At 38.1% G+C, this 17,653-nt stretch overlaps 1 protein-coding gene across 2 annotated transcripts in view; it reads right to left on the bottom strand.

The window, feature by feature from the left end:
* ATP9B (ATPase phospholipid transporting 9B (putative)) overlaps window positions 1–17,653 on the bottom strand; it is a 161,085-nt gene that overhangs the window by 2,658 nt on the left and 140,774 nt on the right. For both annotated transcript variants that reach the window (XM_074146110.1, XM_074146111.1), the window contains exons 17-28: window positions 17,152–17,244; window positions 15,915–15,998; window positions 15,193–15,363; window positions 12,274–12,372; window positions 9,201–9,290; window positions 8,595–8,739; window positions 8,199–8,263; window positions 7,589–7,744; window positions 7,368–7,432; window positions 4,880–4,988; window positions 1,986–2,043; window positions 1,101–1,304 (exon numbers count right to left, since the gene is read on the bottom strand). In XM_074146110.1, the coding sequence (XP_074002211.1) occupies window positions 1,101–1,304; window positions 1,986–2,043; window positions 4,880–4,988; window positions 7,368–7,432; window positions 7,589–7,744; window positions 8,199–8,263; window positions 8,595–8,739; window positions 9,201–9,290; window positions 12,274–12,372; window positions 15,193–15,363; window positions 15,915–15,998; window positions 17,152–17,244 (1,339 nt within the window). The remainder of the gene's footprint in view (window positions 1–1,100; window positions 1,305–1,985; window positions 2,044–4,879; window positions 4,989–7,367; window positions 7,433–7,588; window positions 7,745–8,198; window positions 8,264–8,594; window positions 8,740–9,200; window positions 9,291–12,273; window positions 12,373–15,192; window positions 15,364–15,914; window positions 15,999–17,151; window positions 17,245–17,653) is intronic.

The following is a 17,653-nucleotide window of genomic DNA, read 5'->3' as shown; positions in this document are numbered from 1 at the left end:
AGGTACTCTGGCAAATCTGAAATCATGTATAATACAAGTATCAAGGCCAGCAGGCTTGTTTCTTTATTAAAACGTGACTCCTGAGAAATCTGGGAAGTAACAGAACACCTGGGACAGGCAGCGGAACGTTTACTGATAGAATAATTATATAATGTAAATACACTACCCTAAATTTTGAACACTTGGGACGATAGAGTAAGAGCAGAACTATGAGTCTCCCAGAAACTCCCATATAACATTTAATTCTTTATGAGAAGTGACAACATAAAAGAGCAACTCCTTACTCATCAGCTCCCAAAAAACAGATAGAGGAGCTGGATTCTACTCCTTGTGAGGTATAATCAAAATTATTATATACATTTCTTAAAAATTACATGTGTAAAATCACACTGAGATAGTTGTTTTTTACTGAAGGATAATTTGATATAAAGAGAAATATGTATTATTTTGATGCTCAGATCCTTGACTGCTAAGATTTGCAGTTTAAATGCATTCTTTTCATCTTGTGAACTATGAACAATCAGAACCTTACGACGCAGCATGGGATACCGCAATTTAAAGCAAAGCAAGCTTAATATGAGCTTAATATAATAATGAAACAACGACTCATATAAAGTATCTATCCTAATAGCCTTCTGCCTCACTCTCTAACAAAACTTCAGCTCTTTTAAGCTTGTGGGTTAGATCTAATGAGGTCCACTTGGTCTGGCATACAAAATAATTCACCAACTTGGTGAAGCAACCTGATTTTTTTAAATCATATCCATTTCAACAGTGCAAATCTCAAAGCCAATTTAAGGCATGCAGTTTGGACTGTCAAGACCAGATCAAGAACAGGAAAAGCTTGTGTGGCTTGAGTAAAGTTTAACATCTAGACAAAACATACTAACGTGAATAAAGATTGTGAAACCCCAGGAGAAAAGGACAAGAGAATATGTTAACCCAATATTAATTAAGCCTAACTTCAACTCAGTCATATTTATAATGGAAAAAGCTGTATTTCACAAAACATGACATTACCTATTCCTGTTTTTAAAATGAGAAAAATATTAAAAATATAAAGCACAGTTCTTTGCTAAAATACTTTTACTATTACTCACCAAAGTATTCATTTAGAAATGCAAGAGAGGCCACATAGCAGCCAAGACTGAGGAATTCAGCCACCACCATTAACCAGTGCCATGTTCGTATGGTCAGTGCAACCATCAAGAGCTCAGTCAAGATTAGGGCAGTGAAGGAAATGGCAACGACATGTACAAATTCAGATTCAAAAAGCAGCAGGGCTCCATACATCAGAATACCACCTAGGAAAAGCACGCAAAGTTAGCCATACCCTGAGCGCTGAAATTTCAGTGTATCCGTTTTTACAACCGCACGCTGAATATTCAATTGCTATTATAAAAACTTGCCCAGTAGTTTTTTTATAAAGCAACAACATTGATCTTTCTAAAAGAACAGAAAGGATATTTACTGTACTTCGTGCACGTGAAATAAAACAACCAAAGCTGTGAAGAAATAAAACTATTTGAAAAATCAAACACCTTTTAGTGCAATATATCTGATGAACTGTTAATTAACCTCATTTTGTCAAGTGCTACAAATAAATATTGTTGAAAGTGTAATTACTTTTAACTGATTACATAATTCAGATTTCTTGAACAGTACTTCTGTCATTCCATGAAAGAAAACTACTGTGCAAATATATGCAATGTGATAAGCTCTCATTAAAATTTTTTTGGATTAGCATTTAATTAAAAACATGTCCTTTTTTAGGCGACATGCATCAATAAAAATACCAATCCATGCCATGTTTTGAATAGGCCTGGCACACTACAGGGATATTGATTTACAAGATAACCAGAAAGCAATATATATAACTGCTGATGAAACGTTAAGCTTCGGGAATTCAACCTGCAGCTGAAAAACAATATTGCTAATAGCAGACAAAAAATTCTCAGTTCAGTAAAATTAGTAGTCTCTCCTACCTTGGTAAATACTGATTAAAACCCAGATGAGGAAGGTCTTAAATGACAAAGATCTTCCCTAAGGGAAACAAGTGAGAGGACAGTTAAACAAAACTTTAAAAAAATAAATAAATCTAGCTAGTCCATATATTTTTAATAGTAAATCACTAGAGAGATATTTTACTAATAAAAATAAGCAGTCTTGGAAGTGATATAGGCTAAAAAAAGCTGCTACCTGTTTTTATGATTCTTCATTGCAAACTTTTATAGAAATTGCACAAAGTCTAAATTCGGGGGTAGGATAGTTAAGGCCTAAAAAGGCAAAGATACTTTGCCTTGCAATGCTCTGGCTGTTTTTCAGAGGGATGATTACAGTAAAATCAGTTTATTTTTTATTTAAAATGTTTTTATGTCTGTTTTGTAAAGCGTAGTCTTCAAGAAAAATAGCATTTTATACCTACTGACCTTACCCTCAAGCAAAACTGGAGTTACTAGTCACGTCTAAATGTTGGATAAACCATTTATTTGCATTCATAGAATAAACATATGACTAATAGAAGTTTTCAGCAAGTAACTATTACCAAACACATTTTAAATCTTGTGATCGTGAATGTTAGAGGTTGAAACATATGCATAAATTAAAGAATAAATGCTGTATATGTGTGTATGACTTGCATTCTGTGAGGGTACTGATGAAATACATTAGAATCCCAGAGCTGAAAGGATATGCATTTAAAAGGATAGAACGGCAAACAAAGCAGCCATTTTGGTGCCAAAGAAGTGATTGCTGGAACAGGGAAGAATCAGCACTACAAAGAAATGTGCTTCACTGCTGTAGAAAGTGATGAATTAACTCTTTCTATTACTTCAGTATGGGCTAAAACATTTTCTTGGACAGGCAGCATTGATGGCAAGGTGCTAAAGACATTTTCTTCTATATATAGTCTAGAACGTTGGTGACAGACTGAACATCCGGGAAAAAAGTCTCACACAAGCACAAAGAAATATTAGATTTTTTTTCTCCTATGAGTGCCTACGAATTTTCCTTTGAGTACTGGACACTGCTTCCACCTTTGACCATAGCTCCCAATTAGCCAGATTCGTGAACTAAGATCGAGCTTGAGTTTTTGTTCACCGTTATGGAACTCAAAGGGGTAAACCACTCCTGAGCCTCTAGGGAACGCTGCACAACAGGCTGTGACTCATTTCCAGGTGAAAGCAGGGAGTCCTCTGACTTGTACTTCCTTTCAAATTTTCATCAGCTTTTCTAGCTTTAACTCTGTAGGAGCCACAGTAACAGTCATATTGAATCAGCAGGTCCTCTAGGATATGTGGCCACACCTGTCTCTCTGAACCTTGCTACTCTTCTCTTCTTCTTGCACCAGAGCAAGAGTCTGTCAATGACTTGTGCCAATACTTCTTATTCTTTTAAAAATCTAAAAAAGCATTTTCATCACTAGCATATCCAAGAAAAGAAACCAATTCCTAGGAATACAATTATAGTCCACGTCAACACATGTTTGAATAACAGCAGATGAATAGCACTGGTAGAGATTTGCATTTAGAGTCCCTAATTTGAAAAATGACGTGCAGAAATACATAGGCTTCACAGCGTCACGACTACGGCAGCATGATCATAAATTGTGGTAATAAACACAATAACTTTACCTTGTAATAATGAAGTCCAAAGTAGCACATAAATAACTTCTTGTACTACTCATCCATAGTCATTCACTGATCATCATCTGCCCCACACAGTGCACTGAGTTCTATTCTCCAGTTTCTCCACCTTCTCTTTTTTTTTTTCTTTTCCCTCTGAAGAGAATTATTTGGGTTCTACTTATTTAATATTCATAGAGGCGCAACATAAGATGGGAAAGCCAGTGATTCAGCATCTCCAAAAATCGTCATTTAAGCCTAAACAAAAAACTCAGCCTGTATTTGTCTACCCATCCCGGGCAGTTTCCAAGTACAGGTTAACTTCTGTCTTTGGAAATAAGATGCTTCCAAGTGCCGTCAACAGGTTTCCACAGGCAAGCTTACAACTGCCTTTAGTAGGTTTAAGGCCATGCTTTTTTTTAGATTAATCATAGGCTGAAATCTCACAAAGAAACTTTAAAGATTCCGAAGAGGAGAAAGAGATTAGAAAAAATTATCCCCGACTATCATAGCTAATTTAGTACAATTAAAAAGACAAAGGCTCTGAAAAGTTTGGACCCTCTTCAACTACAGTCGGTTTTTGAACTTTTAGACACATCTTCAAAGAATCTACTATCCCTAAAAAGACTATCTGCTTCTGCCTTGGATCATAACTTTTCTAGCTGATAGTTGTAGATGGAGCAAAGAATCTTTCAAAAAACTTAAGAAAACAGAATCTTGAGATTTGTTTCACTTTTGCAGGTGAAGCCATTATACACTTTCATTGTTTTCAGGTATGCACAAACACTCAGAAAGCAGTATCTACAGATAATTCAATTAAGAGATATCAGTTACCAATATCTGTTATTTAAAGAGAGTCAGCTTTTGGGAGGTCAGTACCAATTTTGGGGGCGGGAGGAAATCTATAAACTGATCTACCAGTTAAAAAGGAAAAAGGAGTTGCGAAAAAGTAAGCATAAATAATTCCAGATCAGGGATCCTGCCGCCAGAATGAAAGCAACTTTTACATCAACACACCTTCATGTTTTAATTATTTCAGTCCAACCATTGGTGACTCAACAAATTTATTAATAAAACTGAGTGGAACATTTGGTACTATGGGTTATTTTCATAGTACAAAAGTCTGCATTACATGAATTGATTAGCTGTGCATCTGTCTTGCATGGAATACCTTAAGAAAATAATTTTAAGAATTCCCAGTTTTGCACACCAGAGATTCCAGCATTTGTTCATGTCAGCACTGAGAACATTCGTACCTTTGTGAGATCCTTATAAAGTTCTGGATACAGCAATGCCATTTCTGGCTTCACATCCTGATCCAATACTAGAGAGAAGACTGGAAACATAGTATATATGGTTGCATACCTAGGTGAAAGGAAAGGACATAAATTGACACTTTTTTATGATACGATTTTAAATTGATCTACTGAGTTCAATTATTCCTTTTATGTAAGTGGAATTAAACTGGTTCTTCTACCAGTACTGAGGCAGCTTACCAATACAGCTTTACACATGCAGCTTCCTCTTGTTCTTCTGAGAGCTGCCAGTCATGAGAAGCTACACAGCTTTTATACATTCAAAACTAATAAATATATTTCTTTTTTCTATATATATCACCCAAGCTTATTGCCTGTTATCATACTCCCTGTGCACCTGCACTTTGGACAACCAGTTCAAAGACCTGACATTTAAATTCATCCACAGATGATGGTATGAAAACTGAAGAAAAAACAGCGCTATGTTCTGGACACCGTGGTATAGGTAGGTGGATGAATAAAACTCTTAAAGCTCTGTAAGTGGCTTTGGATTTTAGTATGCACATGCCAGGTGTATAGTTTAGTATGTACTTTCCAGGAACTTAGCACAACTACTTGCAAACATTTTGAAGAGGTCTACTGCTTGCTTCTGCAGAGTCTGGTGTAATCAGACCTTGATTTGACTATGCTTTGTTACTATTCATTTACACAGAATCACAGAATCTTCTTCGTTGGAAGGGACCTTTGAGATCATAGAGTCCAACCACAAAAAACAAAAAAAAACCCACCAAAAATCACCAAAACCAAAACAAAACCCACACAAAACAAACACCCACAACCACACACCACCCCACCCACAAACAGACACAAACCAACAATCTCGGGCACTACAGCATGCCCTGAAGTGCCATGTCTACACGTTTCTTAAACACCTCCAGGGATGGTGACTCCACCACCTCCCTGGGCAGGCTGTTCCAGTGCCTGACAACTCTCTCAGTAAAGTCATTCTTCCTTATAGCTAATCTAAACCTCCCCTGCTGCAACTTCAGACCATTTCCTCTGGTCCTGCCATTATTCACTTGGGAGAAGAGGCCAACACCCACCTCTCTACACCCTCCTTTCAGGTAGTTGTAGAGGGCAATGAGGTCTCCCCTCAAGCCTCCTCTTCTCCAAACTAAACATGCCCAGTTCCCTCAGCCTCTCCTCATAGGACTTGTTCTCTTAGACCCCTCACCAGCTTGGTGGCTCTCCTCTGGACACGCTCCAGCAGCTCCATGTCCTTCCTGTAGTGAGGGGCCCAGAACTGAACACAGCACTCGAGGTGAGGCCTCACCAGGGCCCAGTACAGAGGCACCATCACTGCCCTACTCCTGCTGGCCACGCTGTTCCTGATATGGGCCAGGATGCCGTTGGCCTTCTTGGCCACCTGGGCACACTGCTGGCTCATGTTAAGCCGGCTGTCCACCAACACCCCCAGGTCCTCTTCTGCTGGGCAGCTTTCCAGCCACTCTTCCCCAAGGCTGTAGCGTTGCCTGGGGTTGTTGTGACCGAAATGCAGGACCCGGCACTTGGCCTTATTAAACCTCATCCCATCAGCCTTGGCCCATTGATCCAACCTGTCCAGGTCCCTCTGTAGAGCCTGCCGACCCTCAAGCAGATCAACACTCCCACCTAGTTTGGTGTCATCTGCAAACTTACTGAGGGTGCACTCAATCCCCTTATCTGGATCATCAATAAAGATATTAAACAAGACCGGCCCCAAAACTGAGCCCTGAGGGACACCACTGGTGACTGGCCGCCAACTGGATTTCACCCCATTAATCACAACTCTCTGGGCATGGCCATCCAGCCAGTTTTTTACCCAGTGAAGAGTTTTAAGTTGTTATTGTTTACAAGGAGTATAAAAAGAACCTCTTAGGACAGAAGGGGCAGAGAGCAGGGAGAAACATGAATATATGCATATCCCTCAGCTGTATGACTTGGGGAACTGCTTGACTAAAGCAGCTTCTGCAACAAGACTGGGATGCTCCTGATCCTGCAAGCGCTCACCTGCACAGAAATCTATGGGGCAGACTTGGGTAGTGGACTCTCAGAGGAAATTTCATGGTCAGTAGCTTCAGCTCCGTATTTAACAGAAGAATCTGTGATTCTCACTGAGGCTTGCACGGCAACCTGTGTAACAGCTGAAACTGGTCTGGGAGATTTCCTCTGTTGTTTTCGCCCCATATGTGAAAAAGGTTAAATGGCATCTTTCTCTAAGGCCATGCAGATCCCCCCTCTTCAGAGAGCTGATAATGAGGTTTCTGCGCCCCCATATAGTGTGTTTTCAACCTAGTTTGAGTTTTCTTTGTAGACTCATTCCATGTTTTGGTAGTGTACCAATGATAAACGTATGAAAAACGTGGCAGACACCAACTACATGATGTTATTTAACAAATTAGTTCGCTGTACTTATTACCAGGTATTGTAGCTGTTGGTTTTGACTTACCCTACCATTAGGAATCCTTGGTACAAGGGAACAGATGCAAAATAGAAGACTGATGAAAATACAGCCTACAAAAAGTAGATAATTATATATATTTAATATAATTCTACATACAAAACATAACAATAAAGAAATAACTAACAATACTAGTTGATTAAGATTTTGTGACATTTCAAAGACAGACAGGATGTTTTTAACTGTTCAGAAAATGAAGTTTTAAATACCTGCATAGTTGAAATAATAAGGCCTCGGTGCATGACAAACTGACCAAGTGCTGCTGATCTTTTGTAACTGTTTCGACCATGTACCATCAGCAGCCTACCTATGTGTTTAAACTGTGTGATAGAGAAGTCAGCTGCTAGGGAAGCTTGCTTTCCCTCCTAGAACAAAACAAAGACATTCCAAATATGAAACCCAGAGTAAAAGATGTGTTTCAAGTTTCAAAATGCTAAGTGATAATTAGTTTCAAAAGTCAAGTTTGCTGCTACTTCAGAAATCAACCCTGCAACGAGGCACAAAGGACAATTTTTTGTGCGTATTTTAAGATACAGTCACTAATAAATGTTTATTTGCCCCTCCTGCTTCTTTCAGGCAAACACTACACAGAAATAGCTATAGTGTTTTCTGCTCTTCTTGCTCTTTATATTTAAAAAGATAAAGCAGAGGACATAGAAGCAAAGAAAATATTAGTTCAAAGACAAAGCATTTTTTTCATCTTACAGCGTGCTTTAATTAGAAATTATGAATTCACTACTGTTTAAGAATAAAGCTTCTAATCCCATGTTATGAAACTACTACGTGGTACATATTGGACAATGAAACTGTTAACGTTACCTTGCCTTCAATTCCAATTCCACAGTCTGCTGCTTGGATCATGCTGACATCGTTTCCTCCATCACCTGGAAAATGTCACTGCAACATTCAGCTCTTCAGAGGTTTTACTTTCCTGGCCTTACAGTATTTTAGAAACCTATTATATACTTTTACATTCTTACAACTGATCTATGGATTATGATTAATTACTTCAGCAATCAAGACTTTTTTCCTGTAGAATAAAGAAGATAACCACACCTTTCTCATGAAAAGGCATTTTCTGCTACATCTACATCATACCTGGCTGTTGATAAAGTCTCTTTGGATTTGTTTCAACTGTTTCTCAATGGTGCCATCTACTGCTTAAGTGTATTACAGATTTTAGCTACCGCAAATGAAGATGGTGACAACAGTTACCTATTGCACACGTGCGTTTTCCAGTGTGGTGCTGTAACAGTTTCACAATATGAGCTTTTTGGGTGGGAGAACATCGGCAGCACACTACAGCAGGACACTGACAAGCCAACTCTACAAATTCATGCTCATAATACTTCAGACAAACCTAAGGAAAAAAAAATACACTTGAATTACTTATGATTAAATACTACTACATGTAGTCTAATGCAAAAACACAGTATAAAGAATTCTTTCATGAAGTTTTGCTCGCACAACATCCATCTGGCAGAAAAACCCCACATTCTCCTGACTCTGTATTTATTATTTTAAACTGACATTCTCTTTCACTTAGAGAGCCAACACGCTTTAGGGTTAAGAAAAGAGACAATACTTAAGCACACAGCATAGAAATTCCATTCTGTTACCATACAGGAGACCAGGTAACCAACAACATTTGCCCATCTAGAACATATATCTTCTAATTAGCACTCGGTGAAAAACAGAAGTATTTCTAAGGACAACCTCAAGTATGGGCAAACATTGGAAAGAAGTTTAAAAGCAACGATACTTTACTTTTTGTACATAAGCATATAGATAAATGTAATTTGACAGCAGCCAAGTTCTTACCTCAAGTGAGTCCCCAGATATCACCAAGGCACAATCATGCTTCCTCCTAAAGGCATTTAGTTCTAAGTGAGCCTCTCCTCGAGTGGTAACCTTCAATAAAAAAACACTCACTTAAAAGATTTGTCATAGTCTTAGAAAAAACCTGCCTAAATAAATCAGGTTTTGAGAACTCATACCCAGAAGGCCTCAGTTCTTCAAGAAGTGTTTTATACCAGTGGAAGCCCAATACCCATGGGATGTGACTACAAGCCTCGAATCTTATGGAGTGAAAAAGTAACCCTCAAACAAGGAAAACTTATGTAGTCAGCTTAAGTGGTTCCTCACCAAAGTAAACCGGGGCTAAAAAATTAATGAATTAATGAAATTAAAATATCTTAAGTTCAAGCTGACCTGACTCCTTCCACCTGGGCATGTTTAGTTTGGAGAAGAGGAGGTTGAGGGGAGACCTCATTGCCCTCTACAACTACCTGAAAAGAGGTTGTAGAGAGGTGGGTGTTGGCCTCTTCTCCCAAGTGAATAATGGCAGGACCAGAGGAAATGGTCTGAAGTTGTGGCAGGGGAGGTTTAGATTAGCTATAAGGAAGAATGACTTTACTGAGAGAGTTGTCAGGCACTGGAACAGCCTGCCCAGGGAGGTGGTGGAGTTGCCATCCCTGGAGGTATTTAAGAAACGTGTAGACATGGCACTTCAGGGCATGCTGTAGTGCCCGAGATTGTTGGTTTGTGTCTGTTTGTGGGTGGGTGTGGTGTGTGGTTGTGGGCATTTGGTTTGGTTTTGGTGTTGGTGTTCTGGGATTTTTGGGGTGTGGTTTTTTTTTTTTTGTTTGGGGGTTCGTTTTTTTTTGTTGTTGGCTGGACTCGATGATCTCAAAGGTCCCATCCAACCAAAAATATTCTGTGATTCTGTGATCTTGGCAGAACTAGAGAAAAAAAAAATAGATAACAAACCAAACCCCCAAACTTTTATTAACCAGTAAAATATGTTCTTAGAAGAATGCAAAATGCTAATATTAATAGTTCCTTCAGTTGGCTAAGTAGACACGGATTTCAAAAGGTACCTAAGAATGCTCACTCGTACTAATCCTTTTGGATCTTGCGTGGGTATGCAAGCAGGATCAAATGGGATAATACAAAAGAACCACATCATAGTTTTTTTTATTTACTTAATTATTGTCTCAGGCCCAGCTGTGAAATGCAAAAAACGGTCAAAGGTTACCAAATAGATTTTTAGAAGGTTTTGAACTTGAACACAGAACACGAGAAATGTAGATTATAACCAGATTTTTGAGGAGACTGGGAGGTTTGGGTGTTTTTTCCCTCCCCCCTGCCCCAGTAAAAGATCAATGTATTTTAGAGCTATCATGCAAGACAACGTTCCAATCACAGAATAAAACATGAACTCTGCTTACACTTCTAATTTTGGCTCTGTCAGCACTTTGATTAAATAACTTTTAAGAATTTTTGTCTTTGGCTCACTACTACCCAGCATCAGATGTAGTCCAAAGACCTTTCTCCCTTCACATGGGCTCTACTACACATAAAATTTCAGTTAACTAAAAAGCATCTGCAAACAGAAAAACACATACAGATGTCCCAGTTCAGAAATTTTTTTTCCCTCTTTCCCTCAATTAAACACGTAAGGAGAAAGTTCCTTGTCTGCCCACTGTTAGGAACCTCGGATTGAATTGGCCCATTATAATCCTTCTGCGTTACAGAGATTAAGAGATGTCAGTACTTGGTGCCTACTGATGAGCAGTAATTGCTCTCTCTGTTCTACCTTTCACCTAACAGAGGTGTTTTTTTAACAATACATCAGTTAATTTCTTTACAAAATGGAGAAGCTGAGACTTCTAAGGATAAAAAGGAAGAGTGTTAACAACAAAATGCATTTTTTTGGGAAACCAAAGTAGTAAATAACATTTTATTTATTAATTTATAACTAAAATAGAAGTGTAATAGGGCTTGTTATTTTCTTCATTAATACAGAAGTTACTCCTTTGCGACAAATACAGCCACAGAAATAATTCTGTATAAATCCATTTTCTAACCAATTTAAAACTTTGGATACTCTAAGTTAACACAGTTTTATGCTGATCTCTTATTACCAGTCGAGGTAATGAAAATAAAAATCTGACTCAACTAAATAGATTTTGTTCAGGAAGACTTAATTTGTGGTGTTACAACATGGAAAGGTCAACAAAAATTGATCTGAAGTTTTATCAGAAGCATTAATAATTTAATTGCAAATAGTAGTCTGCAGGGCCTAATTTGCCATTCTGATGCTTCAGAGGAAACTACATTTACATGTAAATTATATTCATATAATTATTTCTGTAGGTGCAAGTGGTTCATTTAGAACAAACACAGACGTATTATGTCTGATCACACAGCATCAATCAATGTCTGGAGTATCTATTTTTGTTTGGCTTCAGTAGAGTTGATGCTATGCAAATATAGCCAAAATGTATAGAAAAAGATACTCAGTTTACCTTTCTAACAATTCTCTTAAACAGTCTGTTAATAAATGCAAATATATATCATGATATACAAAAACATTCAAATTTTTTCATACTGATTTGAACTACGTCTATACAGAGGATGTTGGCGTCACAGTTTATTCGGGATTAATTCTGAGTCTAAAGAGTTCTATTGATAAAAATGCTAGAACAAGCAAGAACCACATTCAGGTAGCCTGAATTCCTGGACACACTTTCCCACTGGCTGAACACCTCACTTGGACCACTCTCCACCATTATTCAGAGGTACCTTACTATGCTCTGTGTATAAGGAAAGAGTGTAAAATGCATGTTGAGCCTGGGTCACCCAAACATACACTACAGAAATATTTGTAGCCACCAACAAATCTAGAAACAAGAACCCTTAAACAGAAGCATTGCTTTGCAACTCTGCATCCCTGAATAACAACCTGAGTACTACTCTCTTGACCATTATTATGACACTCTGTACAATAACCCATCAATATTCAACAAGCAGACAACCAGTAATCAAAGAAAGAAACATTGTTATTAACTGTCCTTTAATGAATCAGCAAAAAAGCTGGAACTATACTTACAGGTCTGAAAATGTGAATATCTTGAGTTCTAGACACTAAGTGAGAACTTTTTGCAATGCAAGTTGCTGTCTCCAGTTTATCTCCTGTTAACATCCAGATCTGCAAAATAATGTAAAAGTTTACTCCATTGGACACTAATGCGTCTGTTCTCCAAATCTAAACGACATTTCTCTCCAACCTTTTTCTGGTACCTTTTAGGATCAGATTACCAGAGAAAATATACTGGTATGTGCATTTTTAACTAAAATTAGTAGGCAGATTTTACTGCAATTAACACACAAAGAAGAAAAGAACTCTCTTTACTTCAGGCAGCTTCATTCCCCTTCCCTTCTCACAAGGGCCAACGTCTCAATTTACATGAAGACAAGATTAAACTCTGGAGAAACCCAATGGTATAGCTGAACAGCAGGGAAAACATAAAGGTCTTTCCCTATGGCCCCGATGCTACCTGGAGCAAAAGAGCAAGGATGCAGACAACTACAAGAGAGATCACATTTGTCAGGAAAATGATGTGACACAACAGTCTGTGACCCTGGTGAGAATCTATCAGAAAGCAGAAGCCAAGCAATGAGACAGCACATCCTGGAGGAAGAGCTACAGTCCCAAAGCTCCAAAGAGGTCCTGCCCACCGACCACGCAGAACTGGGATGAAAGCATTAAAGTTTAAGGAATAACGTTGAGGATCCATCTGTTCTTAAAGTGAGACAGCTCCCTCTCCCTCAGCCCCTTAACACCAAGAAAGTTGAAGGACATCTGGATGAAATACCATTAGCCCTAGACCAAACCAAACAGACCACACACGAAGAGTGACTTCAGCTGCAGGAGTTATTACTGGTTATAGTAACTAAGTTAACAGTTGCAATTTTATTAACTGTAAGCTCTGTCTCCCTCTTTTCCTGTACATCTCAGGTAAAATCCTTTTCATTAGTGTCCATGTGGTCAATGAACAGATAAGAGACTCATGTTTTCTCATCAGGAACAAAGTAATCTGTAATTTTATGACCTATCTACAGCTACCGTTGTGGTTCCAGCCTACTACAATGTGGGTTGTAATTAAAGCCAGAACAGCTTTAATGCTCTGAAATCCTAGAACTAATCATTAAACCTCCTCCCCAAATTGTCACACTGTTCTATACCTATTTGTAGCAGCATATACCTAACAGTCAGAAGTGACCACATACAGAAGAAATATCAAGAGCAAATGAGAAAATACTATACGTGAAATACTAATAAATATTTAAGTACTTTGCACGTCAGACCATACTAAAAATAAATTTGATGTAATCACAAGGCTGTAATCCATACATGTATTTTTCTCATTGTGCATTACCAGCCAATTCACCTGAAAGACTTTGGGAAACAGGACTTAATTAAAAATAGAATAAAGAAATGGCAGACATGGGAAGGGGCCTCTGGAGATTACCTAGTCCAACTCCCCTGCCCAAAGCAGAGTCAACTACAGCAGGCTGGTCAGGACCACATCAAGACAGTTTTGAACACGTTCACAGATGGAGACTCCACCAGCTCTCTGGGAGACCTGCTTCACTGTTTGAACACACTCACAGTAAGAATTTCTCTTCTTATATCCAAGTGGAACTTCCTTTATTTCAGTTTGCATCCATTGCCTCTTATGCTTTCGCTGTGCACCACTGAAAAGAGCCTGGCTCTGTCCTCTTTGCGCTCTCCCTTCAAGTATTTGTAGACATCAATAAGATCCTCCTGAGCCTGCTGAACTTCACCGTCTTGTAACTACTGTCTGTGGCCAAGGCTGTTTTCTCAACCAACTTTCACATCCATGAGCAATTCCTCCTTGTTTGTTAGTAGGAGGACTGGTAGGGCATCTCTCCTTGTTGACTCCTCAATCACCTGCATCAGGAAATCATTGTCATTGCTGTCCAAAATTCTCCTGATTTGCTTGTGCCCTTCTGTGTTGCCCTTCCAGCAGATATTGGGGTGTTTAAAGTCCAGCACAAGGAGCAGCACGTGCAGATGTGAGGCTTCTTCCAGTTGTCTGAAGGAGGCCTCTTCTATTATTTCTTGACCAGGCAGTCTGTAGCAGACACTCACCATAATGTTGTCCACATCGGTCTGCCTGCCAATTCTAACCCATAAATTCTCAGCTGGCTCATTATTTGTGCCAAGGCAGAGCTTCGTGCATTCCCACTCGTCTCACGTAAAGGGAGATTCCCACACTTGCTGCAAAGCAAAATAACTTACCCTCCCTTCTTAGGCTAAAAAACCCCATTGTATCTGATTCCGTTTAACCAATGCAAAGGCAACACACCTTTTCTGTGGGGAGTCTGACACTCTGCTTCAAGGAAAAGGTATATAAGCACACCCACTCCCCTCAGGTATTGTTCATATCTTTACTTCAAACCCTCTCTCAAATAAATGTGCAATTGATAGCTGTCTAGCACAGCCTGGCTATGAACAAAACACAGCACTAACTCTTGTGCAAAGCTTTTCACGCCTGTCCCTTTAACGTGACTTGAACAAACTCCAAGGGCCGTTCTGAATTCTAGTTCAAACAATGCTCCTTTTGATCTTTGCTGAGACTTCTTGTGAGTGCCAAGCCTGAAAACATTGTTATCATACAAATCTTGTGCCAAACTCACTTAGAGTCAGCTAGGACAGTTTACCGTAGACAGCCAGGTGATAAATGACTAGGAGTCACATCCATTTACCCATTGGTAGTTTCCTCACAGAAGTAAGCTTAAGACCAATGAAACCTGTGGTGGACAAAGGACTTTGCACACAATGGCTTGTTCATTTCTGCTAGCTCATGCCCAGAACGTACTTAGGACTTAGCATATTTCTTACACTGAATGAACCCAAGTAGAGACAAATATAATCCATGTCTTGTTAAAAAAGAAAGTTAATAAATGATAAACTGTTGTGTCAGCAGTATGTGTTTAGTACCTTTATTCCAGCATTTCTCAGCATCTCTAGAGTTGGTCTAACATCTGCTTGCAGCTGATCTTCTACTCCAGTGAGACATAGCAATTCCATTTCTCGCTCCAAACTCTCTACAACGGCAGCAACCTTCAGGTTTCTATCATGTATGCTTAACTTTGCTTGGTTATATCGACTCTGTTTGCACAAACACAAAACTACTTAGAGTTTGCTATGACTCGTAAAGTATACGTTAAGTCTACCAATCAGTTATAATATGGATTCACCAGGCTAAATGTTTGTCTTTAAATATCTTTAACGAAGAACAAGATTAAAAGAGCAAATTTTACTTTACACCCAATGTTGTAAGTGTTATTTCTGACAAATCACCTCAAGAAAATACCTTCTGAAGAACTATTAAGAATTAGGCATCACAGCATCTAAGCAGGAACTGCCCTTATCTTTGAGGACAAGTAGATTTTTTAGGTCACGTTGGAGCTACAGAATTAACCTTACAGTAGCTTCTGGGAAAACACTGTCCAGTCACATAATAAAGCAAACCAGTATCCTACGTATGACTGCAGAACAATCACTAACGAATGACAAAATCTCTAAACAGATTGCGTGCCATATTGATATCGTAAATATTGAATCATCTTTTTTGCCACCTTAATAGACTAAAAAAGAGGAACGTTCTGCTCGAAGTAACTTAACATGGTGAAGCACAAGATCCCTTTGTCCCTTCATACCTCAAAATCTTGGTATTGTTCTTCAGTCAGTGATTTTTTGGCAACAACCAGTGTACGCAGTCCTTCTCGTGCCATATTACCACACTAAATGGACGAAACCACAGAATAATTATGTGAATATTCAACAGTATGTACACGTTTTATACTATAAGCTAATGGGGGATACTGGTGTTTCTTTAGACTCAGATTATTTTGGAGAAGCCATAAGCAGAATAAAAAGCAATTATACTTCAGGTCCCCCACATAAAGTGATATGCTATTGGTAACCCAGTTAGATTTCTTCTCCTAGCTTAAATAAACTTCTTTTAGGTTGAAGCTCTATTATTAAAACTATTTTTGAGGCATGTAACAGAGCTACATTTTCTTTTTCCACTGAACATATACCTCTTATCAGAGAAATATCTACACATTAAAAATAGCCGTGGAATAGCATGTCTTAATGAAAAACAAGGCTGTCCAGTGCAAAACACTTATTGATTTGACCTCATAAAGCTAAATAAATTAAACAAGTATTTCACAATTAATTGTGCATCATTATCGCCAAAAGTAATTTTTATGACATTTTGCTAGGTCTTGAGGGAGTTTAATTTATTCATGTCCCCGAATAAATCAAACTGCCCTGCAGCAGATATTGATTCATATTGCCAATACCATTATGAACATACATGGTGTAATCATTGTATTAACATATTGTCTGTATGTAGGGTCAAAATAAGATGATTGCTGGTACCTACTAGAGCCACACAGTGAAAAGGATTTATCAGTTTTGAAATTCAGTCACTAGCTATTTTATATTAAGTTTAATAAATGTTGCAAAAACCTATTTCAATTTGGCTGCAACCCTTACTAAACTCCGTAATTCATAATCATACCTCACTGCAGAATTTGATAAAACAAGGGCATTTCAGGATAAATAGGTTTATAGCAGAATACTTCTCAGAAGTAATTAGGTTTTATGTGAAAGGTCAGTCAATGAAAAACAAATTTCCTTGTTTTAAGTAGGAACGTGTTCTGCTATGACTACCAGCTTTGCTTTTCCTGTGGGTTATTCAAGAATTGGAAATAATTCTAACACCCTAAAGCCCATTCAGGATATACGTAACTGAATTTCAAAACCCATTACTGCCTTGGCTTAGGTTCTTCTCTGAACCTATTCCAATAACACTCAGTATTTTGATTTTAAATTTTTATTTTTTACAAAATGTTATTTTTTATAAATTTTGATTTTGTTTCTTACCTCCTCTTCTAACCAATCATTGTATTGTACAATAGTGGACATTGCAACATCTGCACCCTTCATGTAAAATGTAATTTCTCCTGAAGATTCATCCTAAAATTTTACAAAAGAAATAGAGGGGAAAAAACCTGTTTATACAGTCAAAACAATACCTACCAGTAAACTACTTGTCTTTTTAAGTAGTCAATGGATTATCACTTACAGTAGATGAAGTACCTTTCCAAGAGGTGGGTAAATTTTATTACTTGATGTTTTAACTTCAATCAAGATACATATTCCCTACTTTTTCATATAAGAGGATCAGTTCTACCCGAAGTCAATGTGAGTAATAGATTCTCAGAATCCCTAAAGTACCCGTCTAAATTTTAAAATATCAATGTTATGCCCCCTCTAACTACTATTTTGTTTCTTCAGTGGCATATACTATCTAACCCACAACAGAAAGTTTGCTCTGTATCTCTGAAATACCCAAGTAATTAAAAATTTACAAATAACTTAATGT

Source organism: Numenius arquata, chromosome 4 (genome assembly GCF_964106895.1).
Source record: "Numenius arquata chromosome 4, bNumArq3.hap1.1, whole genome shotgun sequence".
Classification (NCBI taxonomy): Eukaryota; Metazoa; Chordata; class Aves; order Charadriiformes; family Scolopacidae; genus Numenius; species Numenius arquata.
Note: the sequence above shows the minus strand (reverse complement) of the source record. Positions and strands in the feature narration are given on the sequence as shown.